The following is a 24,276-nucleotide window of genomic DNA, read 5'->3' as shown; positions in this document are numbered from 1 at the left end:
GCCACAGAAAGAAAGGCCCTTGCTGACCAGAGGAGACCCCAGCTCATTCTATGAGGACACGGAAACCTGACCTTCCCCACCCCACGACCTCCCTGGTCCCCACAGCACACAGCCTCGGAGGATGGACACCGATGCCATGCTCAGCGAGCCCGGAGACTTAGGGATAGAGGTTGCCCCAAGTGACAGATGGCCACTAAGTGTGGGAGTCTTGCTTCCCCCACCATCAGCAAGTGGCACCAACATCTCCTTACTTGACCGAGGCCTCACGGACACGTGGGTAGGAGGGGAGAGTCTCCACCAGGCACAGGGCACTTTCCTGAGAGATGCTGTTGTGACTGAGACTGGAAGGGAAGCAAGGTTCAGGAATCAGGGGTGAAGGGCAACATGGCAATGGAGCCCCCTAGCCCCTCGTCACGTCCCCTCCAGCTGTCAGCTCCAGGATGAGAGTCCTCTCAGTGTCCAAGTGTCCATTCTCCAAGTGGAGACACTGAGGTCCAGAGAGAGCCGAGGGGCACCACCCCAACATGGGCAGGACAGACACCAGACCCTGAGTCCTCGAGAGTGGCATGCACTCTGCCTGCCATCCCTGCAGCTTGGGACAGGGCGCCATGATGCCAGGCTGGCAGCCCCGGCCCCACGGCAAAGCTCGGTTGCCTTAGCAACGGGCTGTATCTTGGCTCTGCCACCAGTGTCCCAGGTCACTGGGGAGATTGGGTGAGAGCGTGGGTGACTTCCTAAGGCCCCTCCCTGCTACGGGGACATCTCCCAATCTGTGTGCTGTAGATCTGCTCAATGATGCTTCAGGGACAGACATTCCAGGAGCTGGGACAGCTGAGATCCTGCGTCAGCTGGTTAGGATGGAACTGTTTCTTCTCAGGGTCACCAAGCTTTAGTCACAGCCTCTCCTGGGTGTCTGGGGGATGCTCTGTTCATGGTGGGCAATGAGGGAAGGAGGAGAGGACCCAGGGAGGCAGGGGTGTCAAGGTAAGAATCACCCCTCCCCCCTCCGCAGTCCTTGTCCTCTGGGGATTCTAGGGACACCTCAAAAGAAGCCCATTGGTGCCCTTGGCCCAGCAGAGGCTCCTCCTTGCTGTTCTCACTTACTCAAGCCAACCGGAGATGGGCACCAGAGGGAGGCATTCCAGGAGGCACCTGAACCCATCATCCCCCAGCACATTTGCTGAGAGGCTGCAAGAGGGAAGAAGAAGTTGTTGGGGGTCAGACGTGACCCCTTTTCTCATCACAGTTATTATTGCCGCTACTCCACCCACACAGCACTGTCATGACCGCCTTCACCATCACCTCCACCACCACGGGCGCTGATCTATTTCTGTGCTAACATCGCCATTATCACCACCACCACCACACCACCATTTCCCTCACCACTAGAATTATCATCCAGCCATACAACAGCTTCCCCCCACCAACAGCACCGCAGTTAGCCAGTCCTTATCATCCCCTTCATTATTGGGTGACTGTCCCCAGGGCTCGTGGGGCTCCAGCACACTTTCAGGATTTCAGAAAAAACAATTTCCTTTTACTATGCCCTTGGCCCACATCAGCTGGGAACTGCAATATTTGAACAAGAGTAAATTCAGGAAAAGGAAAGATGTTTCGAGCACGTGTTTACACATCCGATTTCTCCTTTTAATTTGGTAATGCAATATTGGAAATTGCACTTGAATACTTGAATGGTTTTAACTACAGTTTCAGAAACAGTATAATCCACATATCCTGGAACACCTGTTCTTTTTTGTCCTGAAACTTTCAGCTCATTTTGTCCCTGTTTATGACACTTTCGAGGCTTGTTTATTTTGTCTTTTCCTGAGAAACTTTAAAAATAAAAAAATTGGTTTGTCTCTTGAAGCCTCTTAATTGAGTCATCTTTAAAATAAGAGAAATTTCCCTCTACAATGCAAAACAGAAAAACTCAAAGACATACTGCTTATTTGTCTTTCTTTAAAATACACGATTTTCATCAGCCTCATTTCTGGCCACATCACAACAGGAATTTAAATTTTTAATTTTGTTTTGTAGTCAGCTCTCTTTATGTGCTGTGGCTCCAAAGCTGGACGCCCAGTGGTTGTGAGCAGACTCTGCATCCTACTAGCTGTGTGACTTTGGGGAAGTTCTTTCCCTCTCTGAGCCTCACTTCTCTTATCTATAAAATGGGGACAGTAGTATCGAGGGTTGTTGGGGGAATAAACAGAATATGTGAAGCACTTAGAACAGTGGAAAAAGTGCTCAATAGAAGTCAGTAGTAGTATTTTTTCTTTCCCAAACCAGTGTTGCTCTATTTGGCCACCCAAGACAGGCCACACAAGATACCCCTTCTCAGCAATACAAGAGCCCACAAGTCCCCACCCCACTTGACTCCAGGACCTGCTCAGGCTGAGCCACTTGGTGCTTTTAACCACCTGCCAGGCAAACCAGTGGATCCTGCATCTTATCCTCATCAACTGGCAGAACTCCAATGCCTGGATCAGCATGGCATCAAGGGGCTCCTATAACCCTCTTAAAAGATCTCCCAAATTAGATCAAGAGTCATACTGGACTGGTTTCACCATGGCCCGGGCAGGGGATGGCAGAGACGAAATGGGTACAGGGAAACCTACGGATGTGACCCAGATTCCCGGGCATTCCCTGTTAGCTGGTCCTGAGAGGTGCTGAGTGAAGGCACACACGTGGACATTCTCACACAGACCCCTCCAGGGCCACCGAGGCACACGCTCCCAGTTCCTCTCCCTCCTCCCCAGCCCCCCAACTTACTCCAGCTGGCTGAGGTCTTCACACTTGCTCAGCAGCCAGCACAGCGGCTTCACGTGCTCCTGGCCAAGGTCACAGCCCTTGAACCTGCTGGAGGAGGGGGACAGGCCACTCAGACCCACTCTACCCTGGCTTGCCCTGGGTGTGGCCTCTGAGCTCCTGTGGGGCCTCACCCACACTTGGAGTCTCTGGAACTATCCAGCAACCACCACTTCCACCTCCCCCACAGCAGATCCCACCCAGCACCCACAGGCTTCTCTGCAGAGGTGGTTCTCAAATTGTGGTCCCTGACAGCCACACTAGCAGCCCTTGGGAATTGCTGAGGTGCAAATTCTGGGCCCATCCCACTGGACCCACTGACTCAGAGTAAGGCTCTCCAGGTCACTCAGGTTCAAGCTCAAGGTGAAGAACTACAGCTCTTGGAGTTATTTTAATGAGCAGACATGCAGGGTTGGGCATGGGCCAGTAAGGGCAAAGTCTGCTCTTGCAGGGAGTGATGCTGGGATTGAAAGCAATAGTAAGTCTGCTTTGGAAAGGCCTGACATGAGACTACACAGTCAGGTAAATGAAGGGCCTGTGACCAGCCAGCAACTAAAAAAAAAAAAGGAATCTTAAAATCAGAAAGTACCTAAAATCAGTATCTCAAATTTTTATCACTGTTACCCTCCCTTTCGTTTTTCCCCTATTCTTAAATTCCTTACGATACTATTATTTACTTCCTGTTTTCAAATCAGCACATTCTTTCTACTTAATGCACTTATTATAAAAGGAAACCCCATACCACTCACTCAAATGGAAAACTGGCGGTGCACACCACGAACAGACCAGAAGCACCGAACATGTAAAATAACAGCAAAATCCTCCTGAAGTTTGAAACCTGCTGAGGGCTCTCACTGTATTAAAAAGGGAGCTTAGCAGCTCTTATGTGTTAAGGACATACTAACACCCAACTGGTACTTCCTGTTGGCTTTAATCAGACCAAGGATGGAAAAGGGGGTAATGATCTCCCTAGGGGATTCAATGGCATTGAACTATTCTATCCAACTTCCTAAAAGTCATCTCATCGTGGTCTATGTCCTACATATTGGAAACCATTGACTTAGAAACTATCAAGGCATTCTGGAAGTCAGGGTAATGTGGGGTTAGGACAGGACTCAGAAAACTACAACCCAAGGTCACTTGTTACTGTATAGCCTGTGAGCAAGGAATGACTTTTCCATTTTCAAATAATTGCAGAAAAAATCAGAAGAAGGATATGTCATGACACATAAACAATATATGAAATTCAAAATTCAGTGTTCACAAACACAGATTTACTGGCATGTAGCCACAGAGACCACATGGCCTGCAACATCTTTTCAGTCTAGCTCTTTGCAGAGAAAGTTTGTCCACCCTGGGCTAGGAGCACAGTAGAATTGCCTGGGTTCAAGTTTCCAGATGCACCCCTTACTGCTGTGTGACCACAGCTTATAGGAGGTAACATACATAAGGTTCTTCGAACGGCACCCTGCAGATGCTCAACAAATATCAGCTCTTCTGTTTACTGCTTGTTCACGGTGGAGGAGGTTGAGGCTGAGAGAAGGGTCTGGTCTAAGTTCTCCCAGCAAGCCAATGTCACCTCTGCACTTGAAGGCTGCCTTCCTGCCCATTATCCCGCCGTCAGTGCAACACCTCCTCCCTCTCAGCCCCGCAGCCACAGAGCACTGGTCCAGGAGTCAGCAAGGGAAGGACACTCACACCTGTAAGCGCCTCATGCTTTACACATCGTCTCATTTAATCCTTGCAAATGACTTGCAATTCGGTGTCCCCTTCTACAGCTGCAGAAGCTGAGGATTGGATTGGTTAAGGGAATTGCCCAGGGTGCCAGGCCCTTGTGGAGCTGGGGTTTAAAGCCTGGTGGGCAGGTTATGAAGTCTTTTTCCTTGGACCAGGCCCCGGAGTTCTGGTCCAGTCTGATGTATACTCCCTGTCTGCCTTTGGCAAAGCCCAGCCCCCTCTGGACCACTGCTTCTTCATGTTGGAGGAAACACATTTCCTTGCAGGGTCCTTCCAAGGGAAGGCTTGTGGCAGGCAGTCTGTATTCTGCTCTGGCCATCCAGGAGGCAGTCTACTCGTCCCCAACACCCACAGGCTGCCAGGGTACAATTCCAGGGGACTTACACACAGCACCCGCCTTCCTGTTCCTTGCCAGACTTGAAGTGCAGGGTCACGTGATGTAGGGACCTGGAGCAGATAGCATCTGGGTCAGCCACACTTGGCCACAGCTTCAGGAAGGCCCCAGGAGACAGGCACCCCTCCTCCAGAAGCTGAGCCTCTGTCTTAGGTCCCAGTGCCTCCACCCTACCCTTTCACACCCACGAGGCTCCAGGTACAACCACCCAAGACAAGACTAGTCCCCAGGCAATACCCACCTGAGGTCCACCTTCTGAACCCGTGGGCACAGGCTGAAGAGATCGGCCAGCAGGAAGAGGCTGTTTGCGGACAGTCTTGTCTGGCTCAGCCTGCGGAGGAAAGGGGCAGGGCCCTATGTGAGCAAGTCAGAGCTAGACAAGATCAGTGGGTAAGGAACGTGGATGGGGAGGGCTGGTGGGTCAGCAAGGCAATCAGGAAGGAGGCACCGACTCAAGAGAGACAATCAGGGGCTTGGGGCCAAGGAGACTTGTGTTTGAGCCCCAGTTCTGCTTGCTGGCTGGGTGTCCTTGAAGGAACCGCTTAAGCTTTCTGAGCCTCAGTTTCCTCTACCTGGAAAACAGGGTTACTCGTGGTGTACCTCCCTTCAGGGAGCTGTGAGGATTTAATTTGCCAAGCATATGCACTGCCTGGCACAAAACCCACGTCTGTTGCTATTGTTGTATTGTTTCTGCCCTCAAGCACAGAATTAATGGGTGAGTCTTGCTGAGAAGGAGTGGGAAGTTTCAGGCCCTCAGAGGGGTCTCTCAAGCTCAGCACTACCGAGATCGGGGACTGTCCCGCAGGAACCTCAGCAGCTTCCTCACCAAAGGCCATTCATGCACTGCTTCTCCCCCCATCCCCCTCCGGAATGACGACTAAGAGGTGCCTCCATTGCCAAATATCCCCGGAGGGGGCAAAATCTCCCCTGACTGTGAACCACTGCCCTAGAGAATGTGAGATGGTTCCATTTCCCTTGCCTCATAAACCCTATCTCGCTTGCCTTCAGATCTCAAGACCCACCCTGAAACTATCTACTTCCACCCACCGCCACCAACTCCCAGACCCCATCATCTCTTACCAGGGCTGCACAACCTCTTTCCTGCCCTCATTTCCCTCCTGTCTCCCAATCCCTTATCTACCCAGCAGCCAGACTGAGCTTTGGAAAATACACATCATTTCTCTGTCTTCCAAGTTCCCTGGATGAAACCCCAAACTCGGCCCCCAGCCCAGCTCCCTCTCTCAACTCCCTCTCCTATACCTCTCCCTGCTTGCTCCAGCCACATGGGCCTCACACATGCTGTTCCCTTTGCTTGGAATACTGTTCCCTGCTCTTCTAGGGCTGGGTCCCTTTCCTCCCTCAGGATCCCTTTGGAGGCATTCCCTGACCACCCTCATCATTTTAAATCACCTCCCTAGAAAAACACCTTAGCACTGTCTGAATTCATCTTCTTACTTTGCTTTATTGTCCAGCTCCCTCTACTACAGGTAAGCTCCAAGAAGACAAGGACCCAGTCATGTTTCCCCTCTCTGCTGTGTTCTAGCACCATAAACAGTGCCTGCTCCATGGTAGTGTACAAGCAAGATGGACTGAGTAATACAAAGGTAAGGTCTGGCAAGGGTCAGGCTGGCCACCTCATTCTGAAGGCAGTGAGGGGGTGGGGGCTGATGCTGTGTAACTTGGGCACAGAGAAGACCCTCTCTGGTCTGAGATTTCCTGTCTTCTCATTTTCGTCTGCCAAATTTTGTATCCAAAAGGAGTCCTTTCTGATCCCCTGACTGATTCTTTCCTGTCAGGGCGGAACCATCCTGGGTGCTGTGCGTTGACTTCTGCTGCCCTTACCCACCCCTGGAATGTCTCACGTCTCCTCCCATCCTCCCCAACAGGACTCTGGGAAAAGCAAGATCCTGCATATGATGTGAGCCATCTCAGACATGTCAGAGATTCTTAGCATTAGTACTTATGTTGCTGTTATTAGTGGTATGATTTAATTTCCCGTTGTATTTTTCCATCTCAGCTGCGGCCGCTTTTTCCCCTGCTAGAAGAATATTTAAAGTAAATCCTTTTAAGATTCTAACCAGTCCGAGCTGAAATCGGAAAACAGAATTTTAACTACTTTGGTGAATGCTGCTTAAGTTCCCCTTTTACGGAGTGAGATGGTGACCTTCAAAAACTGGTGTGTGACATACACATGACTTTCATCTGTAAAGTCCCTTCCTAGGAGTAGGTGACCTTTCATGGGTAGGGAGAAATGCAATAGCCCATTTGTCACAGGCCTTCCATTCTTCAGGGTACTTTTAGAGCAACTGTTTTGAGCTAAAACTCTGGGGGAGAGGTTGGGGAATGTTAGCCCCATTTGTCAGATGAGGAAACCCAGGACTGGAGGGGTCAAAGCCTCCCCTAAGGTTGATAAAGCATTAGAGAAGAGTCGGAGGCAGACTCGAGCTCCCGGGTGTGCCATATAGAATGCTGACACGATCCAAGGAAGGAAGGGATCGGGAGGGGGCAGTTTTGCAGCACAGAGCCTTAGCCAGGCCCAGGGAAACTGAGGAACCAGTCTTACTGCAGGAGGCTTAGCTGCGGGAGGCGCGGCAAGTGGTGGAGCAGGGTCTCCAGGCTCTGGTCACTCAGAACCTCGCAGGACAATCTGAAACAAAGCATCCAAATGAGGTGGGGAAGCCGTGGGAAAAGCTAGGAGCATGGCCTCACAGCCAAAGCCTTTGGAGATGCATCCTAAGCTAGGGTTGCCCAAAATTCCCTCCAAATACTGGGCCCTTGAGTTATCATTGAAGCTGCAGGAAAAGGAAGGTCATACAAGTTTGGACATGCTGGGCTAAACCAAATTAAACAGTTTTCTTTGCTGCACGACTTCTCAGAGCCTTTAATATGCCACTGTACATTGTGAATTTTAAACGGTTATAATAGACTTTTTTCCCAAAGACATGGCCTAGCAGGATTATTATTTTGACAGCCACGATGACTGGTGCTCTGCAAGACACACTCGTTAAGAAGAGAATGCCACTAACTCAAAGCAGTGAACATAATGTGGAAATTCAGGCATGCAGCAGGTCAGCAGAGGAGAGAGGTGGGGTAGCTCTGGCCTCTGATTACCCATCAAAAACAGACTTGCTAGCTGATCACTTGTCTAGATAATTGATCAGAACCCAGTCTACTTAAGGAGAAACACCAGATACTCCACCGTAGAGTCTGCTTTGGCTTTGGACTGGGACAACCAGAGTGTCTAAGCACCCTGGGATTTGCACAGCCTCCCCCAGTGTGTAGAGCCACTTCCTGACCCTCAGACGCACTTGGGCTGTATTTTCCTTCTGCCTTTTTCCACTTTGCCCTTCACTGCCCCTTCTTCCCTCTGTCCCTGTACCTTTGTCCCCTGCAGGCTGTCCTTTCCCCTCCCTGTGCCCTCCAGGAGCCTGGCCCCTCTACCATGTTATTCCCTGGTTTGGCGGGGGTGCAGGGGAGCAGTGGGAAGGGCCATCTGTGGTTCTGCATCTGAAAGCCTGGTGGCGGAACCGACCTGGGCCCAGGCTGTAGATTCAGTGACACCTGCTCTGTCCTGGGACTGGGCCACAATACCTCCCTGCGTGGCTTCCCTCTGGACCCCAGTGCTATGGCCTCTGGGTGGGTCAATGCAGGGTTTACATACTTTTTTTTAAGCAATAGAACCTTTACCCATGACAATGACCCACACGGAATGCTGAAATGTAAAGAGCAAAGTAGACCTGCATTTGGGGAGAGGGCCAGAGCCCCACCACCTTCCCTGGTGTCCCCAGTGGAATCCCAGGACAGTTGCTGGAATTCAGCATTCAGTACCCTGATAACAATATTCCCACACATGGTCCCAGCACTCTACAGTTAGCAAAGTGCTTCCATACTCATTATCCCACTTCCTCCTCCCGCAGCTGAGCCAGGGAAGCCCTTAGACCCCTGTCTGTACTCAGACCACTTAGCCAGCACTGTCTGTGGGCAGTTTATATTTGGCAGGCAGTGCCCATGTCCCAGTCATCCTTGTGTCCCCCATGTCCTGGCCCAGTGCCTCGTATACAGTAGGTGCTTAACAGTCAAAGAATGAAGAGAGCTTTTTTGCAGAATTGGCTACAGTGCTTCAGAAAACAAAACAAAACACTGGCCACATCCTGGATGTCCATGTAGACTCCGGAGGGGGTGGGTAAGTTGTGGCACATACAAACTGGGGTGGGTTAGTATTGAAAGGCACAAGTATACAAATGTGTGAAAAACACAGAAGAATCACTCAGTTATAACTGAACATCGATGGCTGTTTGATCACTTAATATGTCATAAAATAATGCTAACATGTTAGCTCTGATAATGGTTTTGTGACTATGTTAAAAAATAAAGAGTACTTTTTTTTAGCTATGCTTATTGAAATAGCTACAGATGAAATTGCAAGGTATCTGGAAATTGCTTAAAAATAATGTGTGTGTGTGTGTGTGTGTGTGTACATGCGCATGTGTGTGTGCGTGTGTGTGTGTTGGAGCCATGAGGTGATAATTATCAAGGTAGGTAGAGGGGAACTAAGGGTCCATTACACCATTTGCTCTACTTATATATATATATATATATACACATGCTTAAAAGTCCCCATAATAAAAGTGTTTTTTTTAAACTGAAATATAACTTCAGAGTGGGGAAATCTGACAGACACTACTTGGGCAGCTGATCAAGGTCAACATCAACAGTGACAAGTCAAGTCCATAGCATGCAACCCTGAGATGGGATGAGGGCACCTCACCTCTGAGGTGTCCTCCCAAACCCATAGCCCCAATTTAACCATGAGAGAAACATCAGACAGACCCACATTGAGAGACATCTTATGAATTATCTGATCAGTACTCCTCAAATCTATTACGGTCATGACCACCAAAGAAGGATTGAGAAACTGAGATCACAGGAGGCTAAGGAACATGACTAAATGCAATATGGGACCCTGGATGGGATTCTGCATCAGAGAAAGGGCATTACTGGAAAACCTGGTGAAATCTGGTTAATGTCTGGAGTGTGGTTCATGGTCATGAGGCAAGGTTGGTTGTTTATGTACCATGTGACAAATGCACCATGATAACGGATGATATTAACAACCAGGGGCAATTGGGTGAGCGAACTCTCTGGACTAGCTTTGCAACTTTTCCGTAAATCGAACTTGAACTATTCTAAAAGAGATGGCTTATTAAAAAATTCATGGTCCCACATGTCTTGATATTTCAGGAAAGCCACGATGTACTGTCATGAGGAAAAAGCTTATTGTAGAGATCTTATGTGGTAAGATCCCATGTCAGATAACAATGTCAAAGACCCCTCTCTCCATGTCCGTGTTTGAACACATAGAAAGGCACAGAAGGACCACACCAGGTGATCCACATGGATAAGTTGTGGCCAGGGCCAGAAGGGCATTCGAGATGGGAGCTGGAAGCAAGAAAAAAGACTGTAGTGAAATGGAAAACACATGTGGTGTGATATAAAGTGAAGCTGTAGAAGGAAGGTAGCTGTGGCTGCAAATAGGTAAAAAAGGGATATGCAGCCGGTCAGGAGCAGGCCGTGAGGATAAATGACAACAGTGACTGGATGAGGAGAAATGGTTATTTAGATGAGGCACGTTTGTCTCCGAGTTCTTCAAGGTAATTATTGTAACAAAATGACAACAGTGAAGACAAAAGCTGCCTGTCCACCTTGCAGATGACAAAGCAGAGGCCCAAAGAATTAAAGCCATTTGCCCAAAGTCACCAGCTTGCGGCTGAGCCAGGACTCCTGATCTCAAGTCCAGCCTCTGGTTCACAGACCTGGCTGTTCTGGAGCTGGTGGGCTGGTCAGCTGGAGGGGTCACGCCCTGGGGCCAGGCCTCCAGAAGCGATAGACTCCAGCCACGGAGGCAGGCTCAGGTGGGTACCAGGGTGGGGCTCAGGGCTGGAGGGGGCAGACTGGGGCTCCCAGGTGCCCTGAGTTGAGCGGATGGGAAAGGTGAGGCCCCAGGCCCAGTCCAGCCTGTCTCATGGGAGGGGTGAGGTCCCTGAAGCTGGGAGGCAACCATCCTTTCGTCAATAGTTTAGGGGACTCCCACAGGGTAGGACTATGGGGTCTGGCAAGAAGGGACCCAGAAGGATTCACCTGGCCTCTAATCAGGACACCCTCCCAATCCCAGGTCACTGGGCAGATGCCCACATTGTACCCTCTGGGGCTGTGTCCTGACTTACTTGACTTCCAGCGGCCCAGGGCACTTCTCCAGAGTCTCACAGAGTCGGGTGAGGCTCAGGGGCTCCAGCTGACACTCCCTGAGGCTGCAAAAGGGCAGTGGGCAGGGCAGGGGGTCAGGAAGGCCTCAGGGCCCCTGTCCAGCCCCGGGGACTCTCCCCTTCTCCCCACACCTCTGCTTCCCATCCTCAGGGCTGCAGGCTCCTCCCCGCCCAGGGCAGATGCTGCACCCATCTCCCCTCCAGCTCCGGTTCCCATGACCCAGACAGGGACAGTAAAGGCCCCTGAATGCCAGGCTGCCCTGGTCTAGTCTCCAAGGCCTCCCTACTGCCCCTGCCTGAGTCCAGGCTGCTTTCATCACTAGCCTGGACCACTTTAACACCGTCCGCCCCCCCTCTTGTCTCTGTGCAACCTTTGTCCACCCTGCCAGTGTCTTATCTTTTAGCAGTGCCAATCTGACTAGGCCTCTCCTGTGCTTAAAGCCCCCTGTGGCTCTACATTACTCTTAGACTAAAAACAAAATGCCTTTTCTGTGGCCTCACTTGCCTCCACACTCCCTGTATGTGCTCCCAGCCACACTGAAATGTTTCCCAACAGTGAAGCTTTGGCTCCTCAGGGCCTTTGCACAAGCTGGCCCACCTACTTGGCACATGCCTCCCTCTCCCCCTCTGTTCAGGCCCCAGCTTAGCTGTCTCTCTCCTTAGGTGAGGAAATCAGGGCTGGGAGAGGGGAGGGGCTCAGCCAGGGCCTGGCAGCCCCTCATGGCAGAGCTGGGAAGTCTTGGGAGAAAATGGCATGGCGTTCTTTCTCTGAGGGCAGTGATGGGCCTGGCAGCCCTGTTGCCATGCTCACACCCACCACTCTTTCTCCTTCCCTCAAACTCTTTTCCCTCTCTTCTAGCCCCAGCCCTAGACCCCCCAGGCTCTCCTCAGTCCCTGACCCCTCACCCCTAATGTAGTTACCCCCAAATAAGCAGTGGGTAAGACAGTATACCAGAAGCTCCTGGGGATTCTGTGCAGACCAAAGTCCAAGAACTGGGCTCCAGCTGGGGAGTCTGGCAAAGATCCGCCAGCCAACAGATCCCTTGGGGAGGGGAAACCATTTTGAGAGGAAAAGTCAAATCGTCCACAGTGGAAGACGAGACGCAGAAGTCAGGGCTGGAAGAGGCCTAAAGATAACCAACCCCCTCCCTGTACAGATGGGGAAACTGAGGCCCAGGGAAGGGAAGCCAGGGTGAAAAAGCCAGCAGCCTACCCTGTGCAGGTGGGCAGCACCTGAGCAGGTCAGGGGTCGGGGAGCCAGAACAGAGCCCCTGCTCTCTTTGATCACCAGTGTGACATTCACTGACTCCCACCTCCCTGTGCCTCCGCTCTCTTGGCTTCAAGAACCCAGAAATGGAGACCCCAGCCCAGGCAGCAAGACCACCCCGGCTCAGGCCACCCTCGGTCTCAGCCAGCCCACCTGGAACGGCGGTGCTTTTCCCTGACCTGTAAGCCAGACAGGAAGGTTCTCTGCCCAGCTGGCCTCACATGGGGCTGCCCCTTACGGTCCCAACCTCCCAGGCGAGAACAGGGCCCCCAGCCCCACGAGGGGGCAGCTGGGAACATCTGTGGGGACTTAACTACGGCTCACTGTTTACAACAAAGATGCGGAAACTTCTTCTGAGCACCAACGGTTTAGGCTTCTCAAGTGTGGCACACAGTGTGAAAGGGCAGTGACTCATATGAAGTCACAAGTCTTCAAAGGTCTGCAAAAGTCCCTGTGCTTCTTCCTCTACCCTCCCCCACACAGCTTGTGCCCAGGCGCCACTGTCACCTCCTCCCACCCTCAGCGCCTTCTTCCAAGGGAGGTTTAAGGCAACTGATTACTGCAAATTTATATGGGGGGTGGTTTACAGAAGTGGGGATTAATTCCAGTGTGTCAGAACTGGGAGGTTACTCCAGGGCTAAGAGTGGTCAGCCTGGGCCTGGGGTGGGGGCACCTGTGGGAAATGGGGACTAGACGGAGAGGGACCCCACCCTGCACTCGGAGCTCCCCCTCCTCACCTGCCTCTTCTATCCCCTGTCAGGACGATGTGTTGGCTCCTGGAGCTGCAAGCAGAGAGGAGGCAGCAGTCTGAGAAAGGGCACAGGGCCCTTTCTGAGGCAGCAGCAAGACGCCAGCCTGGCCGGGTCAAGGAGGAACTGGGGGCAGCCCACTTTCTCAGCAAAGACAACAGTGAATATACCAAGCAACAGATACATTTTTAAAGGCACATACAGAACACACCACTGACAAAGTCTCCTTTGATTCTCATGATAAAACTGTAAAGTAAGGAAGGTTTCTTATCCCTGTTTCACAGATGAGGAGATTGAGGTATGGAAGGCTCAGGGGCCTGCTCAGAGCTGCAGCACAGGTAAGCCGCGAGCCTGGAATCCGGCCCCTCACTCTTAGGAGGGGAGCAGGGGCGAGGAGCAGACCTACCTGAAACCAAGGGTGACCTGCTCTGCAGGCTGGGGCCGCCGGCTGCGCACCTCACCTTCTAGGTTCTTATCAGCCCCAGAGACCCCACCGCTAAGGCGGGTCCCTGAGCACTCAGTGGCCACCAGGCAGCCCCCAGGACGGTCTCCCAGGGTGCTCCCGAGAGTCAGTAAGGGAGAGTGGATGGATTGTGTCCCACGGTAAGTCTGGAGAGATGTGGGTGTCCCCGGAGCTACATTCATTCATTCATTCATTAGACACCCACCACACACTCACTGGACCTGCTACCACGCAGGGCCCCGAGGACGCTACACCGTGACCGTGGCCAATGGGGCCTGCATGGGAGCTGACGGCCCATGGGACTAGGGGCGGGCGGGGGCTCAGACGTGCACTCACCTGATGTCCAAGTGGAGAGCCCACTGCAGAGCAGAGAAGCACTGGGCCAGGCTGAACACAACATCCTGGGACGAGCCGTTCTCACTGAGGCTGGGAATCACAGGGGTGATGCTGACGGAGGTCACCCGGGACTCAAAACCCCTCTCTGGGGTCAGAGCACAGGGCAGGGGAGGGCTGTCCCTGAGTCCAGGTGACAAAACTCACTGAACCCTGGACAGCAGAAAGCACCTCTTCCAACTCCCCATTGTACAGATGGGGAAACTGAGGCCCAGAAAGTGGCACGGTCTTGTCCAAGATTACCAGGCATGTTGGTGACAGAGCTGAGATTAGTGTGTAGTGGTTGCCTCAGTCTGTGATGAGTCTGGGGAGAGCTTTTGGGCGAGAGTTGTGCCTCAGTTTCCCTGCCTATAAAGGAGGGGTGGTGCCCAGTGCAAAATGAAACTGTGGGGCCCCTGTTCCCTTTCTTTCAGAATCTGTGCATCTGTCACAGTGTCTTTACTTTTATTTGCCATTTAATGTCTCACTCTTCTGGCCTGGGGATACAGGTAGGTGAGTGTAGACTCTCACAAGCCCCGGGTCAGATCAGTTCACGGTATTGGGAAGGTTACATGGGGATTTGCCCAAAGCTCCCGTCTACGCATACTCTGCCTGCACTGGCAAGGCCTTCCTCCTCACCCAGGTGTGGGTCTGGAACAGGAAGAGAGGCAGCCTCTCCTTCCCAGCATCCCAGTGTAAGGCTGAGCAGGTAGGGCACTCAAGCCAGAGAACTCATTTAAGGTTGTGTTAACTGGGAACCAGGGGCTCAGAGACGTGCTGTAACCTGCCCAAGGTCACACAGGAACCTAGCACCTGTGACCTCTCACCAGGGCTCCTCTCACTGTGGCCCAGGGTGGGGAGGATGTGAGAACCAAGAACACAGGCGCCTCTTCGGGCCTGGAACCCTGGTCTGCTGTGGGCAAAGTCTGGGGGGTCCTGGCCTCCTTCCAAGGCCTGCCTCCCATACCGAACACCTCCCCTCTCTGCCAGTGCTCAGGGCTCTCCAGCGTCCTGCCTCCAGTGTCCCTGTCTTCAGTGTGCAGACCCTCCCTGCCCGTGCTACCCAGGTCCCTCAGACAGCAGCTCCCTGCACCCCAAAGCCCAAATGGCTGCAGCGATTGTGTTAACCAGGTAATTCTTGTCGCCAATGCCTGCCCTGCCTCAGGTAGCTGAGGCCTCCCAGAGAGCGAGAGCAGAGACAGAGATGGGTTCGGGAAGTGAAAGCTTAAACCAGAAGCTACATAATCGAGTCAAGCAGCCATCTAGATTTTAATGAGCATAGTCTTAACCACTCTTTACTAAGCACTTACCATGTGTGAGACTGGACCAGGCAATCAAACATGCTTTTTCTGATTTAATCTTTACAAAGACCCGAGTGGGGAGTGCGATGGGACACAGAATGCCCTCTTCACCCCCTCACCCCACCCCCCAAACCCCCTCAACTTGATGAGGACAAGCCTCAGAGGCTTGGTCCATTGGCTACTCACTTCAAGGACTGCAGAGCGCCCAGCCCTGGGAGCCGCTGAGCCAGCTGGGCCACGCCTTCGTCCCCCAGAGCATTGCCTGACAGGCTGGGAGGGGCCAGGGGTCAGGGGAGGACAGGTTAGTGGAGGGTGGGAGGGTGAGGGCAGGACCTCTGTCCACCCCCGTCTCTCAGTCACTCAGCATCTCTGGAAACTGGGGCCCTGGGCGGTGAGACCAGATCTTAGCAGATTTCGCATGAGTCATCTGGGTCCTTATCCTGAGGTTTGTGACCCCTGGGGAGTCTGGCATGGGCTTCAGAGGGTGTCAAATATCGGGGACTTTTTTAGGAGAAAGAGTCACAATTTTCACCAGATTCTCTAAGGGGTCCCTGGTTGCAGCCAGGAAAGAACTGCTGATCTAAATCTTAAAAAACAAAACCAACCCCAAAACACTAACAGCATCCACTAACAGCCAGCCCTGTCCCCCACCCCAACCCCCACCCTTCTTGCACAATGACTCACTCGAGGTGACCGAGGTGGCAGCTCCCTCCCAGAGCCTTGCAGAGCTGCTCCAGATGCCTGGCCTGCAGGCCACAGTGTGTCAGCCTGCAGGGAGTGCAACCACCGTGCTGCAGGGCCACCCTGTGGGACGGGCGGGGACGCAGGCAGCCCCCACCCCCATCCCCACCCCGACTCCTAGACCTATGGGGAGATGCCCACAGGAGAGGGGTTGGGGCACGCCTGGTGTGCAGACAGGAACCACACACACAGGACATCCCTCACAGGCAGAGAAGAGCCAGGTAGATTCAGAGATCCCCAGAGAGGATGAGACCAAGAGGGAGAGACACAGAGATAACAGAGATGGAGGAGACAGACAGAGGGACAAACACACACACAGTGCCAGTGCCTGACGCACAGACCATGAGAAAAAGGCAGCGGAGGCAGAGACAGAAAATTTGAGAAAGACAAGGAACGAGAGAGCCAGATAGGGAGGGAGATTCAGATGGACAGGGAGAGAGGCCAGAAGAATATTAACAGGAGCCCTGCAGGGGCTGAGCGGAGGCCCAGGCCCAGGCTCCAGGTTCAGGAAAGAAGGGGCTACATGCTCCCCATTCTCTCCATCCATTTCCCCCAACCCCTCAGCTGCTGGAGGCCAGGGGAACTACGGGGAGGTGCCGGGGCGGGAAAGTGACTCAGGAGCTACCTTGTGAGCCCATCTGCACTGGGCTGGGCAGGGGAGGGGGAAAGCAGGGAAGCCAGGCCACAGCGCCTGGACAGCAGGTTGTGACCTTCTGCAGGAAGCACCTGGGGCTGGCGGCCTGGGGATGGGATTTGTGCAGAGGAAGGGAAGAGGCTGGAAGCATGCCAGGGGCCTGCAGGTCAAGACTGTACCTGATCCTTGGGGAGGACAGGGGTAGCTCTGAAGGCATCTGGCTCATAAAGCTGTCAAGAAATGCAGCCCTGAAGGGACACACATGAAGGCCAGGCTGAGCAAACACCTCAGCTACTATCTCCAAGTCCAGCCTCAGCTTTATTCTCGCCATTCAATCTCTGTGCGAGGCCTGGAGACAGCCAGACAGTGGTTCCAACTGGGCTTGCCCAATTCTTGGCTGTGTGATCTGGGACAAATCACTCAGCCTCTCACTTGGAGTGTGTATGTGAATTGTCTTAGTTTGGTGCTTGGTGCATATGACAGTAAGAGCTCGATTAACCTTGGCTGTTAGTATCAGAAATATTATCATCGTTATCAGTGCCTTCAGAGCCGTCAGCCTCAGCTCCAGGCAAGCCTTCAGTAGCTCAGACTCTACAGAAGAGATTGTAGGTGGACACTGAGGAGCCAGGAGCATTTCTGCCCAGGTGCTAGTCAGGGGCAATCCATGTAGGCATCCTGGGGGAGGCAAACACTCTCAAGGGTCCTTGTGCCAAAAGGAGCCAAAAGTTCCAACCCAAATCAGAGCTACAGGCCAGGAGAGCTTCTGGGTTTAGGGCCAAAGGCCTCTGTCTCTGGGGCATCCCACTCAGAGTGCCCCCAGCATGCTATCTCCACCCTGCATCACAGGGCTGTCTTCAGGTACCACTTGGAAAGTGGGGAGGCACTCTGTCCTTTGACCCTCCCTGTTAGCACTGCATCCCTTGCTAAGCCTGCGGGCTTCCTGCTCCTTCATGTATCTGTCGAGGTCCCCTGGCCGTTGAGTGGCACAGTGTAGATGTGGAGGTCAGGGAGGGTCTGGATCCGGGCGGAGCGTGGGGCCAGGATGGTGCCAGGTCCTACCTGTCCTGGAGCCTCTCCTGCTCCTCTGGCTCTGGGGCAAACGTTAGGACTGCGGTTTTGTGCAGCAGGCTGCAGAGGGAAGACAAGAAGAAGGAGGCAAGAGGCTTACGGGGGTCCCTGGTGCTCTGCGTCACTTTCTAACCTGGTCTGGAAGGACCTCTAAGGAGCTGTCCCCTACCTCTAGTCGCAGCCACTTCCTCTGACTTTTCCCTGACTTGCTCTGAGCTTCTGGGGGCCTGGGGTCTTTCTACCACAGAGAGTTCATCAACTTATCAATAGCCTGCGTTTCCTGGCAAGTTCTTGAAAGAAAACTTTAGTACTTCCTTCTTTCTGGTTTCAGCCTGAAACCCTTCTCTGCCAGTCATGTTCTTTGCTGGCTCAGAGAACCCCCTCGGTGGGGGAGGACACTGCGGGGTCTGGGACAGTCTGAGAAGCCACATGAGACTATAACTATTGCAGGAGCACCCCTAACCTCGCCTGTGTCAACTGAACGTTATATATGTATAAATTTCTCATTATAAAAGTCATGCTTCTTCCCTGTACATAAAAAATACAGTCGAGTAGTAAGAAAATAAAAATGATCCACAATTTCTTCCATGTATCAATTACCACTGCTAACATTTGGGAGTGGATTCTTCAAGGCTTCTGTTTTTTTATATGCAATCAATGTTCTTTTTCTCTTAAACAATGAAATTAAATTACAGATTCTCTTTTAATAATTCGTTTGTCAAGAGCAAGATGAAACAAGGATGAGAAAAAGTTGAGAATTATTGGTGGGACCAGAAGGCATTCCAAGGGCTTGGAGAGCATGAAGGGCGAGCCCAGGGGCTCCAGGTTGGAAGTGGGAGTGGGTGACAGCGGTCCGCGGGGAGTGCCCACCTGATGTGAAGCTCTGCCGCGGTCCGACACGTGCTCACCGCGCTCAGCACACCGTGCACTCCGGCCACTGAGAGCCCGTTGTCGCTGAGGCTGTGGGGACGAGGGAGGTGGCGATCAGCAGGCGGCTGAAGTCCAGCCCCAGACAGCTCCAGTCCCTCCTCCTGGCACAGTGGCTTGCTGGCTGTCACTCTTGGGATGTCCTGGCTCCTTAATCAGGGGGTCTCAGAGGATTCTGGCCCATGTGAATGAGCCAAGGGACACACGGCCTTCCCTCTCCCACTCAGAGCATAAGGTTCTACGGTTTGAGCAGTAACAACCGACTTACTGTTTTCACCTCTCTGAGCTTCAGATTCCTGGTACATAAAATGACTACCATTTTAGTCCCATTTTATAAATGGGGAAACTGAGACCCCAAGACATTCAATTACATTAGAGCTACTAAATGACAAAGCCAAGATATAAATCCAAAGCCAAGACCCCAAAAAACTGTTACCAAGCCTGAACATTCCATCACTCCACCCATACTTGACACTAGACCCCCAACACATCTCCCCCAAACACCACCCAATCCCACATGACACAACACCACAGCACACCCAACAGCCTATTACCCTTTCTTTGCATTCTACCCCCCAACAATTCACTGCTTCACTCCAATGCTGCACCCCCAGCCTAACACACCCCTTGCCTCTCTGACATCCTAATCCACCACCCCAGTGCCCATGCACCCAACACCCTAATGCTGCCCCAGTGCAGCACCTCACCCCACTCCAGGGCTGTTGTTAAGGACAAACTGGAACATAAGCCACTGTACAAGGGACACCATCTACATGCAGAAGGGGTTTTAATAACTGGATCTGAGTGACTCATGGCAGAAGCAAAGGAAAGGATGGTCAAACCACGGGGAGAAAGTAGGGTGATTGGTGGGGCAATCACAGTGGTGCTTGTGGGCACGGGCACCAGCGGTGGCAGGGACCAATGGGGTCTCTCCAGAGCCCTCCCTGTGACCTTATGGTAGGATGGGGAACTCACTCCAGCTTCTTGGCAATGTGCAGGTGGGGTGCAGCCTCTGCCATCAGTAGACAGCCTTCATCTTTCAGCTGGTTCCCTGAGAGGCTGAGACAGAGGGGTCCAATGCCCTGTGCTGCTAGGGAGGGGTCCCCTCAGCCCTCAGCAGCCACGTGGCCCCTCAATGACTTTAGTCAAAGCATCACTCCAATTAATGAACCTTGTTAACAGTGAACATTGAAAGACTGTTTGCTACATGCCTGGCACTGTTCTAGGTGCTTCTACAATTATTGGATATTTAATCCTCATAACAACCTTATGAAGTAGGCACTATCATTATCCTCATCCTACTGATGAGTAAGCCGAGGTACAGAGTGGTTAAAGCACTTGCTTGAAGGTGGACCTAGGATTTGAATCCAGGCAGCCTGACTTCAAGACCCTACCCTTAACTATTTCTTTATGCTTCAACCCACCTAATTGCTTCTTGTGTTAAATCTCATGATTATAGGGGCATCTGATCTGGTCTGGGGGTCATGGAAGGTTTCTTGATGTTTGAGCTACTTGTGAGAAAAACTAGGTCAAAAGGTAAGAGGTGGGAGAGAGATGGGAGAAAGGTGCTTCTGGTAGTAGGAATAGCACATTCAAAGGCCCTGTGGCACAACACATCCCAGAACCTGAAAGGGAGTCAGTACGTCTGGATGAAAGATTGAATGGAAGATTGGTGTCAGATGGGGCTTGGGGGGTGGAAGACAGGGTTCTGGATCACACATGATTTTAGGATTGGGGTTTTAACCTGAGCAGTGGGAAGGACTAAAGGGATAGGCAGCAGTGAAATGCAGTTCACTCTGCCAGGTGGAGGTGACCAGGATGGAAGCAGGGAGGCCAGTGAGGTGGCTGATGGGATCATGAGAAATGAGAGGGTTTGGCCAGGGAGGTGGCTGAAAAAGGATGGTTTGAGAGCTATGTAGGAATAGGTCAACTCAGGATAAGCTGGCGATAGGGGGAGGGCAGGGGAGCTGAGAGTGTCACCATCTGTGTAACTAGGTGGGTGATGTGGCCCTGCTGCAGGTGAGAGCACTGGGCGAGGGGCAGGCTCAGGGATGGCAAGGTGGGTGGAAGCACATGAGTTTGGTAAAAAACACCTTCTAATCCTGCTTGATTCACCCAATGGGACAAGGTCAAGGCTCAAGCTTTGGTTAACAAGGCAGCCCTCATCCCATTCATCTCACACTGAGGTGGGGCCATTCACCCCAAAACCACCATGACATTCCATCACTCCACCTTCACACCCACTTGATCTTCTGGGATGGTCCTGGCGACATGACAGGACCTCCACCAATCCCCAAATGCTACTCTCCAAGTCCGCCCAGGAGCTAGACACCATGCGACTCTCCCCAACCTGGCAAGAGGAGGTCATCTCACTCTACTCTGGGAGGAAGACAGCGTGAGGGCCCCTGAGGGCTGTGGTTTGTCAGACAGACCCTGGTGTGGTGAGAGTTCTGCCTTGCAGATCTCCAGGACAATAGCTTTGAAGATGAGGCCGGGGCTGTATTGTCTGAGCTTGAACCCTGGCCTGGACTCTTCCTAACCGTGTGACCCTGAGCAAACTTACCTCTCTGTGGCCTAACTTCCTCTAAAAAATGTGCATAGTAACAGTATTAACATCACGAGGGGGTGAGGATTAAATGCGAGGATGGTAAAAGCACCTAGTTCAGGGCAAGTGTTAAATGGCGGAAACTGTTATGATGACCAGATTCCCCCAAATTCAAACGGAGGCAGCGTGCCCTTCCCCCCACTGCCCACCCAAAGCCGAGGCCCTCTTCACACTGCACTGCCCTCCCTCCCCTCCTGTCTCCTGCCCCAGTGCTTCCCACGATACTCACTCCACGTCCTCCAGGTAGGGGCCGTTCCGGAGCTGGGCTATGAGTACCTCCACGTCGTGGGCTCTGAGCTGACAGTTCTGGAGCCTGGGTTTGGATGGGGCAGAGGAGCTCAGGGCAAGAAGCTCTATCATGCCTCCTCTAGCTCCGAGTACCATTGCCAGCTGAGCTGTAGGGGCTGGGGAACCAGGAGGCCAACAGACGTGGGGGCTAATCGTGGCCCTGCTTCTTAATAGCTGGAAGATCTTGGACAAGGCATTTAACTGTCTGAGACTTCCTTTTTCTATCAAGTAGGAATAATAATGTGTACTTTGCAGAGTTTTCAAAAGAATAACAATGAGGTAATGGATATAAAATACCACAGTGCCCAGCATGCAGCAAGTGCCCATTACATTATAGCTATTGTTATGACAGATGCTCCTTGTCCAGGTCAGGACGAGCTATTCACATCCTTTCCCTGCCCCATATCTGCTTTTCTCTTCATCCTTCCTGCCCTTCCTCTCCCTCCCCTGGGAAGGGACCCTTCCCCAACATCATATACCTCCCCTTAAAAAGTGGATGCCCTGGAGGTACCTGAGTGTCAGGCTTCTACTCGGAGCTTCCTCCCTCTGGCTGGCATTTCCCTGTTGGTCTGCAGCTCTGGCAAGAACAAATCCAACACTGGCCTGGGCTCAGGGGTCCAGGGCTCAGTGGACCAAACCTCTTCCCTTAGCTTCTAGGGGCTGAAGACCCTGGAGCATGACCCATACTGAATGTGTAAAAAGGTGGTTGCTTGAAGATGCTCTTCAGCAGAGCAGCAGGACGAAAAAAGGCTTGTGGTCAAATGGAACCTTTACTAAAATTTTGGCTCATATAAAGCAGTGTGGCCTTGGGGAAGTCCCTTCACCTATCTCAGCTTCCATTGTCTCTTTTCTAGAATGGGATGACAATATCTAACACATAGCGTGACTGAGGACTGAATGAGATGATACATGGTCAAGTGCCCAGCTTAGGCACAAAATTGAAGCTCTGTGAAAAGAAGTTGCTTTTTCTATGAGGTGAAGCTCTCCATTTGCAGGTGCGCCACCTGTGGTTCAGAAGGTCGGGAGCATGGACTGTATGTGGGTCTAGTGTGTGGAAACCTATGGCACCTCCAGGCTCTCTCCCATTGGGCCAGGGGAGGGGCTGCAGGGAAGCTGGAACGTTATTAGCCAGGTTTTCACAGACGTCTAGATTGGCGCTGTCCAACAGAACTTGGGAATGTTTTGAATCTGTGCCATCCACTAGGGGAGCCACTGTCCACCCTTGGTTACTGAGTGCCTGAAATGTGGCTAATGTGACTAATATAAACTTAAATAGCCACCTGTGGCTAGTGGCTACTGTATGGGGCATCACAGCTCTAGACAGTTGGAGGAGAAAAAGGCATCAGTCCTACAGGATCATTGTACAGGTGAGGAAATTGAGGCTCAGAGTATGGAAACTTGCTCAAGGACATAAAATGTCATCTGTCTGAGTTTCAGCCAGGGAGGGATGTGGGGAAGTACAGTTGGAATACTCTTCCACGGGGAGGCAGCTGCCCTTTCTTTGCCCATCTAGGACTGGTCAGGCTGGAATCTCTACACAACTGGAATAGCCAACATTTCAGTGCCAACTGGATGCCAAAGTATTCTAAACATTTTAAATGTATTAACTCATTTTATTATCAGAACTCTAAGATTTAGGTATCATAATTGCATTCCTGTTTTTTTAATTGGAAGAGTTTTCCTAGCGGTTACCCCACATAGTAATGCCAAACTAACAGTATCTTAATACCCTCCCTAAGGTTCTGATTCACCCTGAGACCTTTGGAAATGTGCCCTCATCACAAGGGCCAGATGTAGTCCAGATATGCAAGAGGAGGTTAGAGTCTTTTGCCAACTCTGAGAAGTAAGTCATTTCTCAGGGCAGTAGTAGCAAGAAGGATCCCCACATTCCAGCTCTTCCTAGGCTCTTTTGGTTACTTTTCCTGCAACTTCCTCAGCCCAGATTGCTCCTCAGGATGAGCCCAGCCCCACCCACTCCCAAGCTTCTTACCCATGTTGCTCTACAGCTGTGTCCTTGGTTGGGGAGAGAAGGAAGATGAGGTCTGCTTTCCTGCAGGATCAGACACAGAGCCATGAAACAAGTAGACTGGAAACCAACACATAACCTCCTACCTGCACATCCCTTGCTGCCCCAAACATCCAGAAAGCTGACTTTGTAATTCATAGAGAAACAACAGAATTGATAAAAGTGCTCCAAATAAGACAGATAAAATTGTGATTCTGTCATTGCTTGATAAATATTGAGTGTTTTAAAATTCATGAAAATAAATTTTGCAAGAAATATTTTTGTTTTTAAAATTAGGAAAACAGGGAGTTTTTAGGGGAGTTACAGTGTTTTAGGATTGAGACATAGCACTTAACCTACTCCAAAATCCAAACAGAAAATGCTAGGGATCAGCACCACGGAGAGCAACTTGTGGCTAATTGTTCCTTGGGCTATGCTCATGCCTGCTTCCTAGATTTGTTGACTCATTCCTTCATCCATCCATCTGTCCACCTGTTCGTCTGTCTATCCGTTCATCTTTCTGCTCATTCACTACTGAGTTCCAGGTGTCAGGCCTGAGCCAGGCTCTGGAGGTACCTATGTACAGATCCAGGGATGCACACATAGTTCTTACTGACTAGGGGCCTCCTTTTCCTGCCCCAAGTTTTCCCCCTCCTC

General features: G+C 51.8%; 1 protein-coding gene across 4 annotated transcripts in view; it reads right to left on the bottom strand.

Annotated features, from left to right (window-relative positions):
- NLRC5 (NLR family CARD domain containing 5) overlaps positions 1-24,276 on the bottom strand; it is a 106,243-nt gene that overhangs the window by 18,006 nt on the left and 63,961 nt on the right. For all 4 annotated transcript variants that reach the window (XM_036881080.2, XM_036881081.2, XM_057493408.1 and 1 more), the window contains 19 exons: positions 23,605-23,664; positions 22,126-22,191; positions 21,556-21,639; positions 19,697-19,780; positions 18,665-18,754; positions 17,786-17,854; positions 16,906-16,974; positions 16,036-16,119; positions 15,538-15,621; positions 14,015-14,104; positions 13,204-13,248; positions 12,152-12,241; positions 11,161-11,244; positions 7,500-7,583; positions 5,178-5,267; positions 4,927-4,989; positions 2,770-2,856; positions 1,105-1,188; positions 252-341 (listed from right to left, as the gene is read on the bottom strand). In XM_036881080.2, the coding sequence (XP_036736975.2) occupies positions 252-341; positions 1,105-1,188; positions 2,770-2,856; positions 4,927-4,989; positions 5,178-5,267; positions 7,500-7,583; positions 11,161-11,244; positions 12,152-12,241; positions 13,204-13,248; positions 14,015-14,104; positions 15,538-15,621; positions 16,036-16,119; positions 16,906-16,974; positions 17,786-17,854; positions 18,665-18,754; positions 19,697-19,780; positions 21,556-21,639; positions 22,126-22,191; positions 23,605-23,664 (1,497 nt within the window). The remainder of the gene's footprint in view (positions 1-251; positions 342-1,104; positions 1,189-2,769; positions 2,857-4,926; positions 4,990-5,177; positions 5,268-7,499; positions 7,584-11,160; positions 11,245-12,151; positions 12,242-13,203; positions 13,249-14,014; positions 14,105-15,537; positions 15,622-16,035; positions 16,120-16,905; positions 16,975-17,785; positions 17,855-18,664; positions 18,755-19,696; positions 19,781-21,555; positions 21,640-22,125; positions 22,192-23,604; positions 23,665-24,276) is intronic.

Source organism: Manis pentadactyla, chromosome 15 (assembly GCF_030020395.1).
Source record: "Manis pentadactyla isolate mManPen7 chromosome 15, mManPen7.hap1, whole genome shotgun sequence".
Classification (NCBI taxonomy): Eukaryota; Metazoa; Chordata; class Mammalia; order Pholidota; family Manidae; genus Manis; species Manis pentadactyla.
This window is presented reverse-complemented; position numbering and strand designations above follow the sequence as displayed.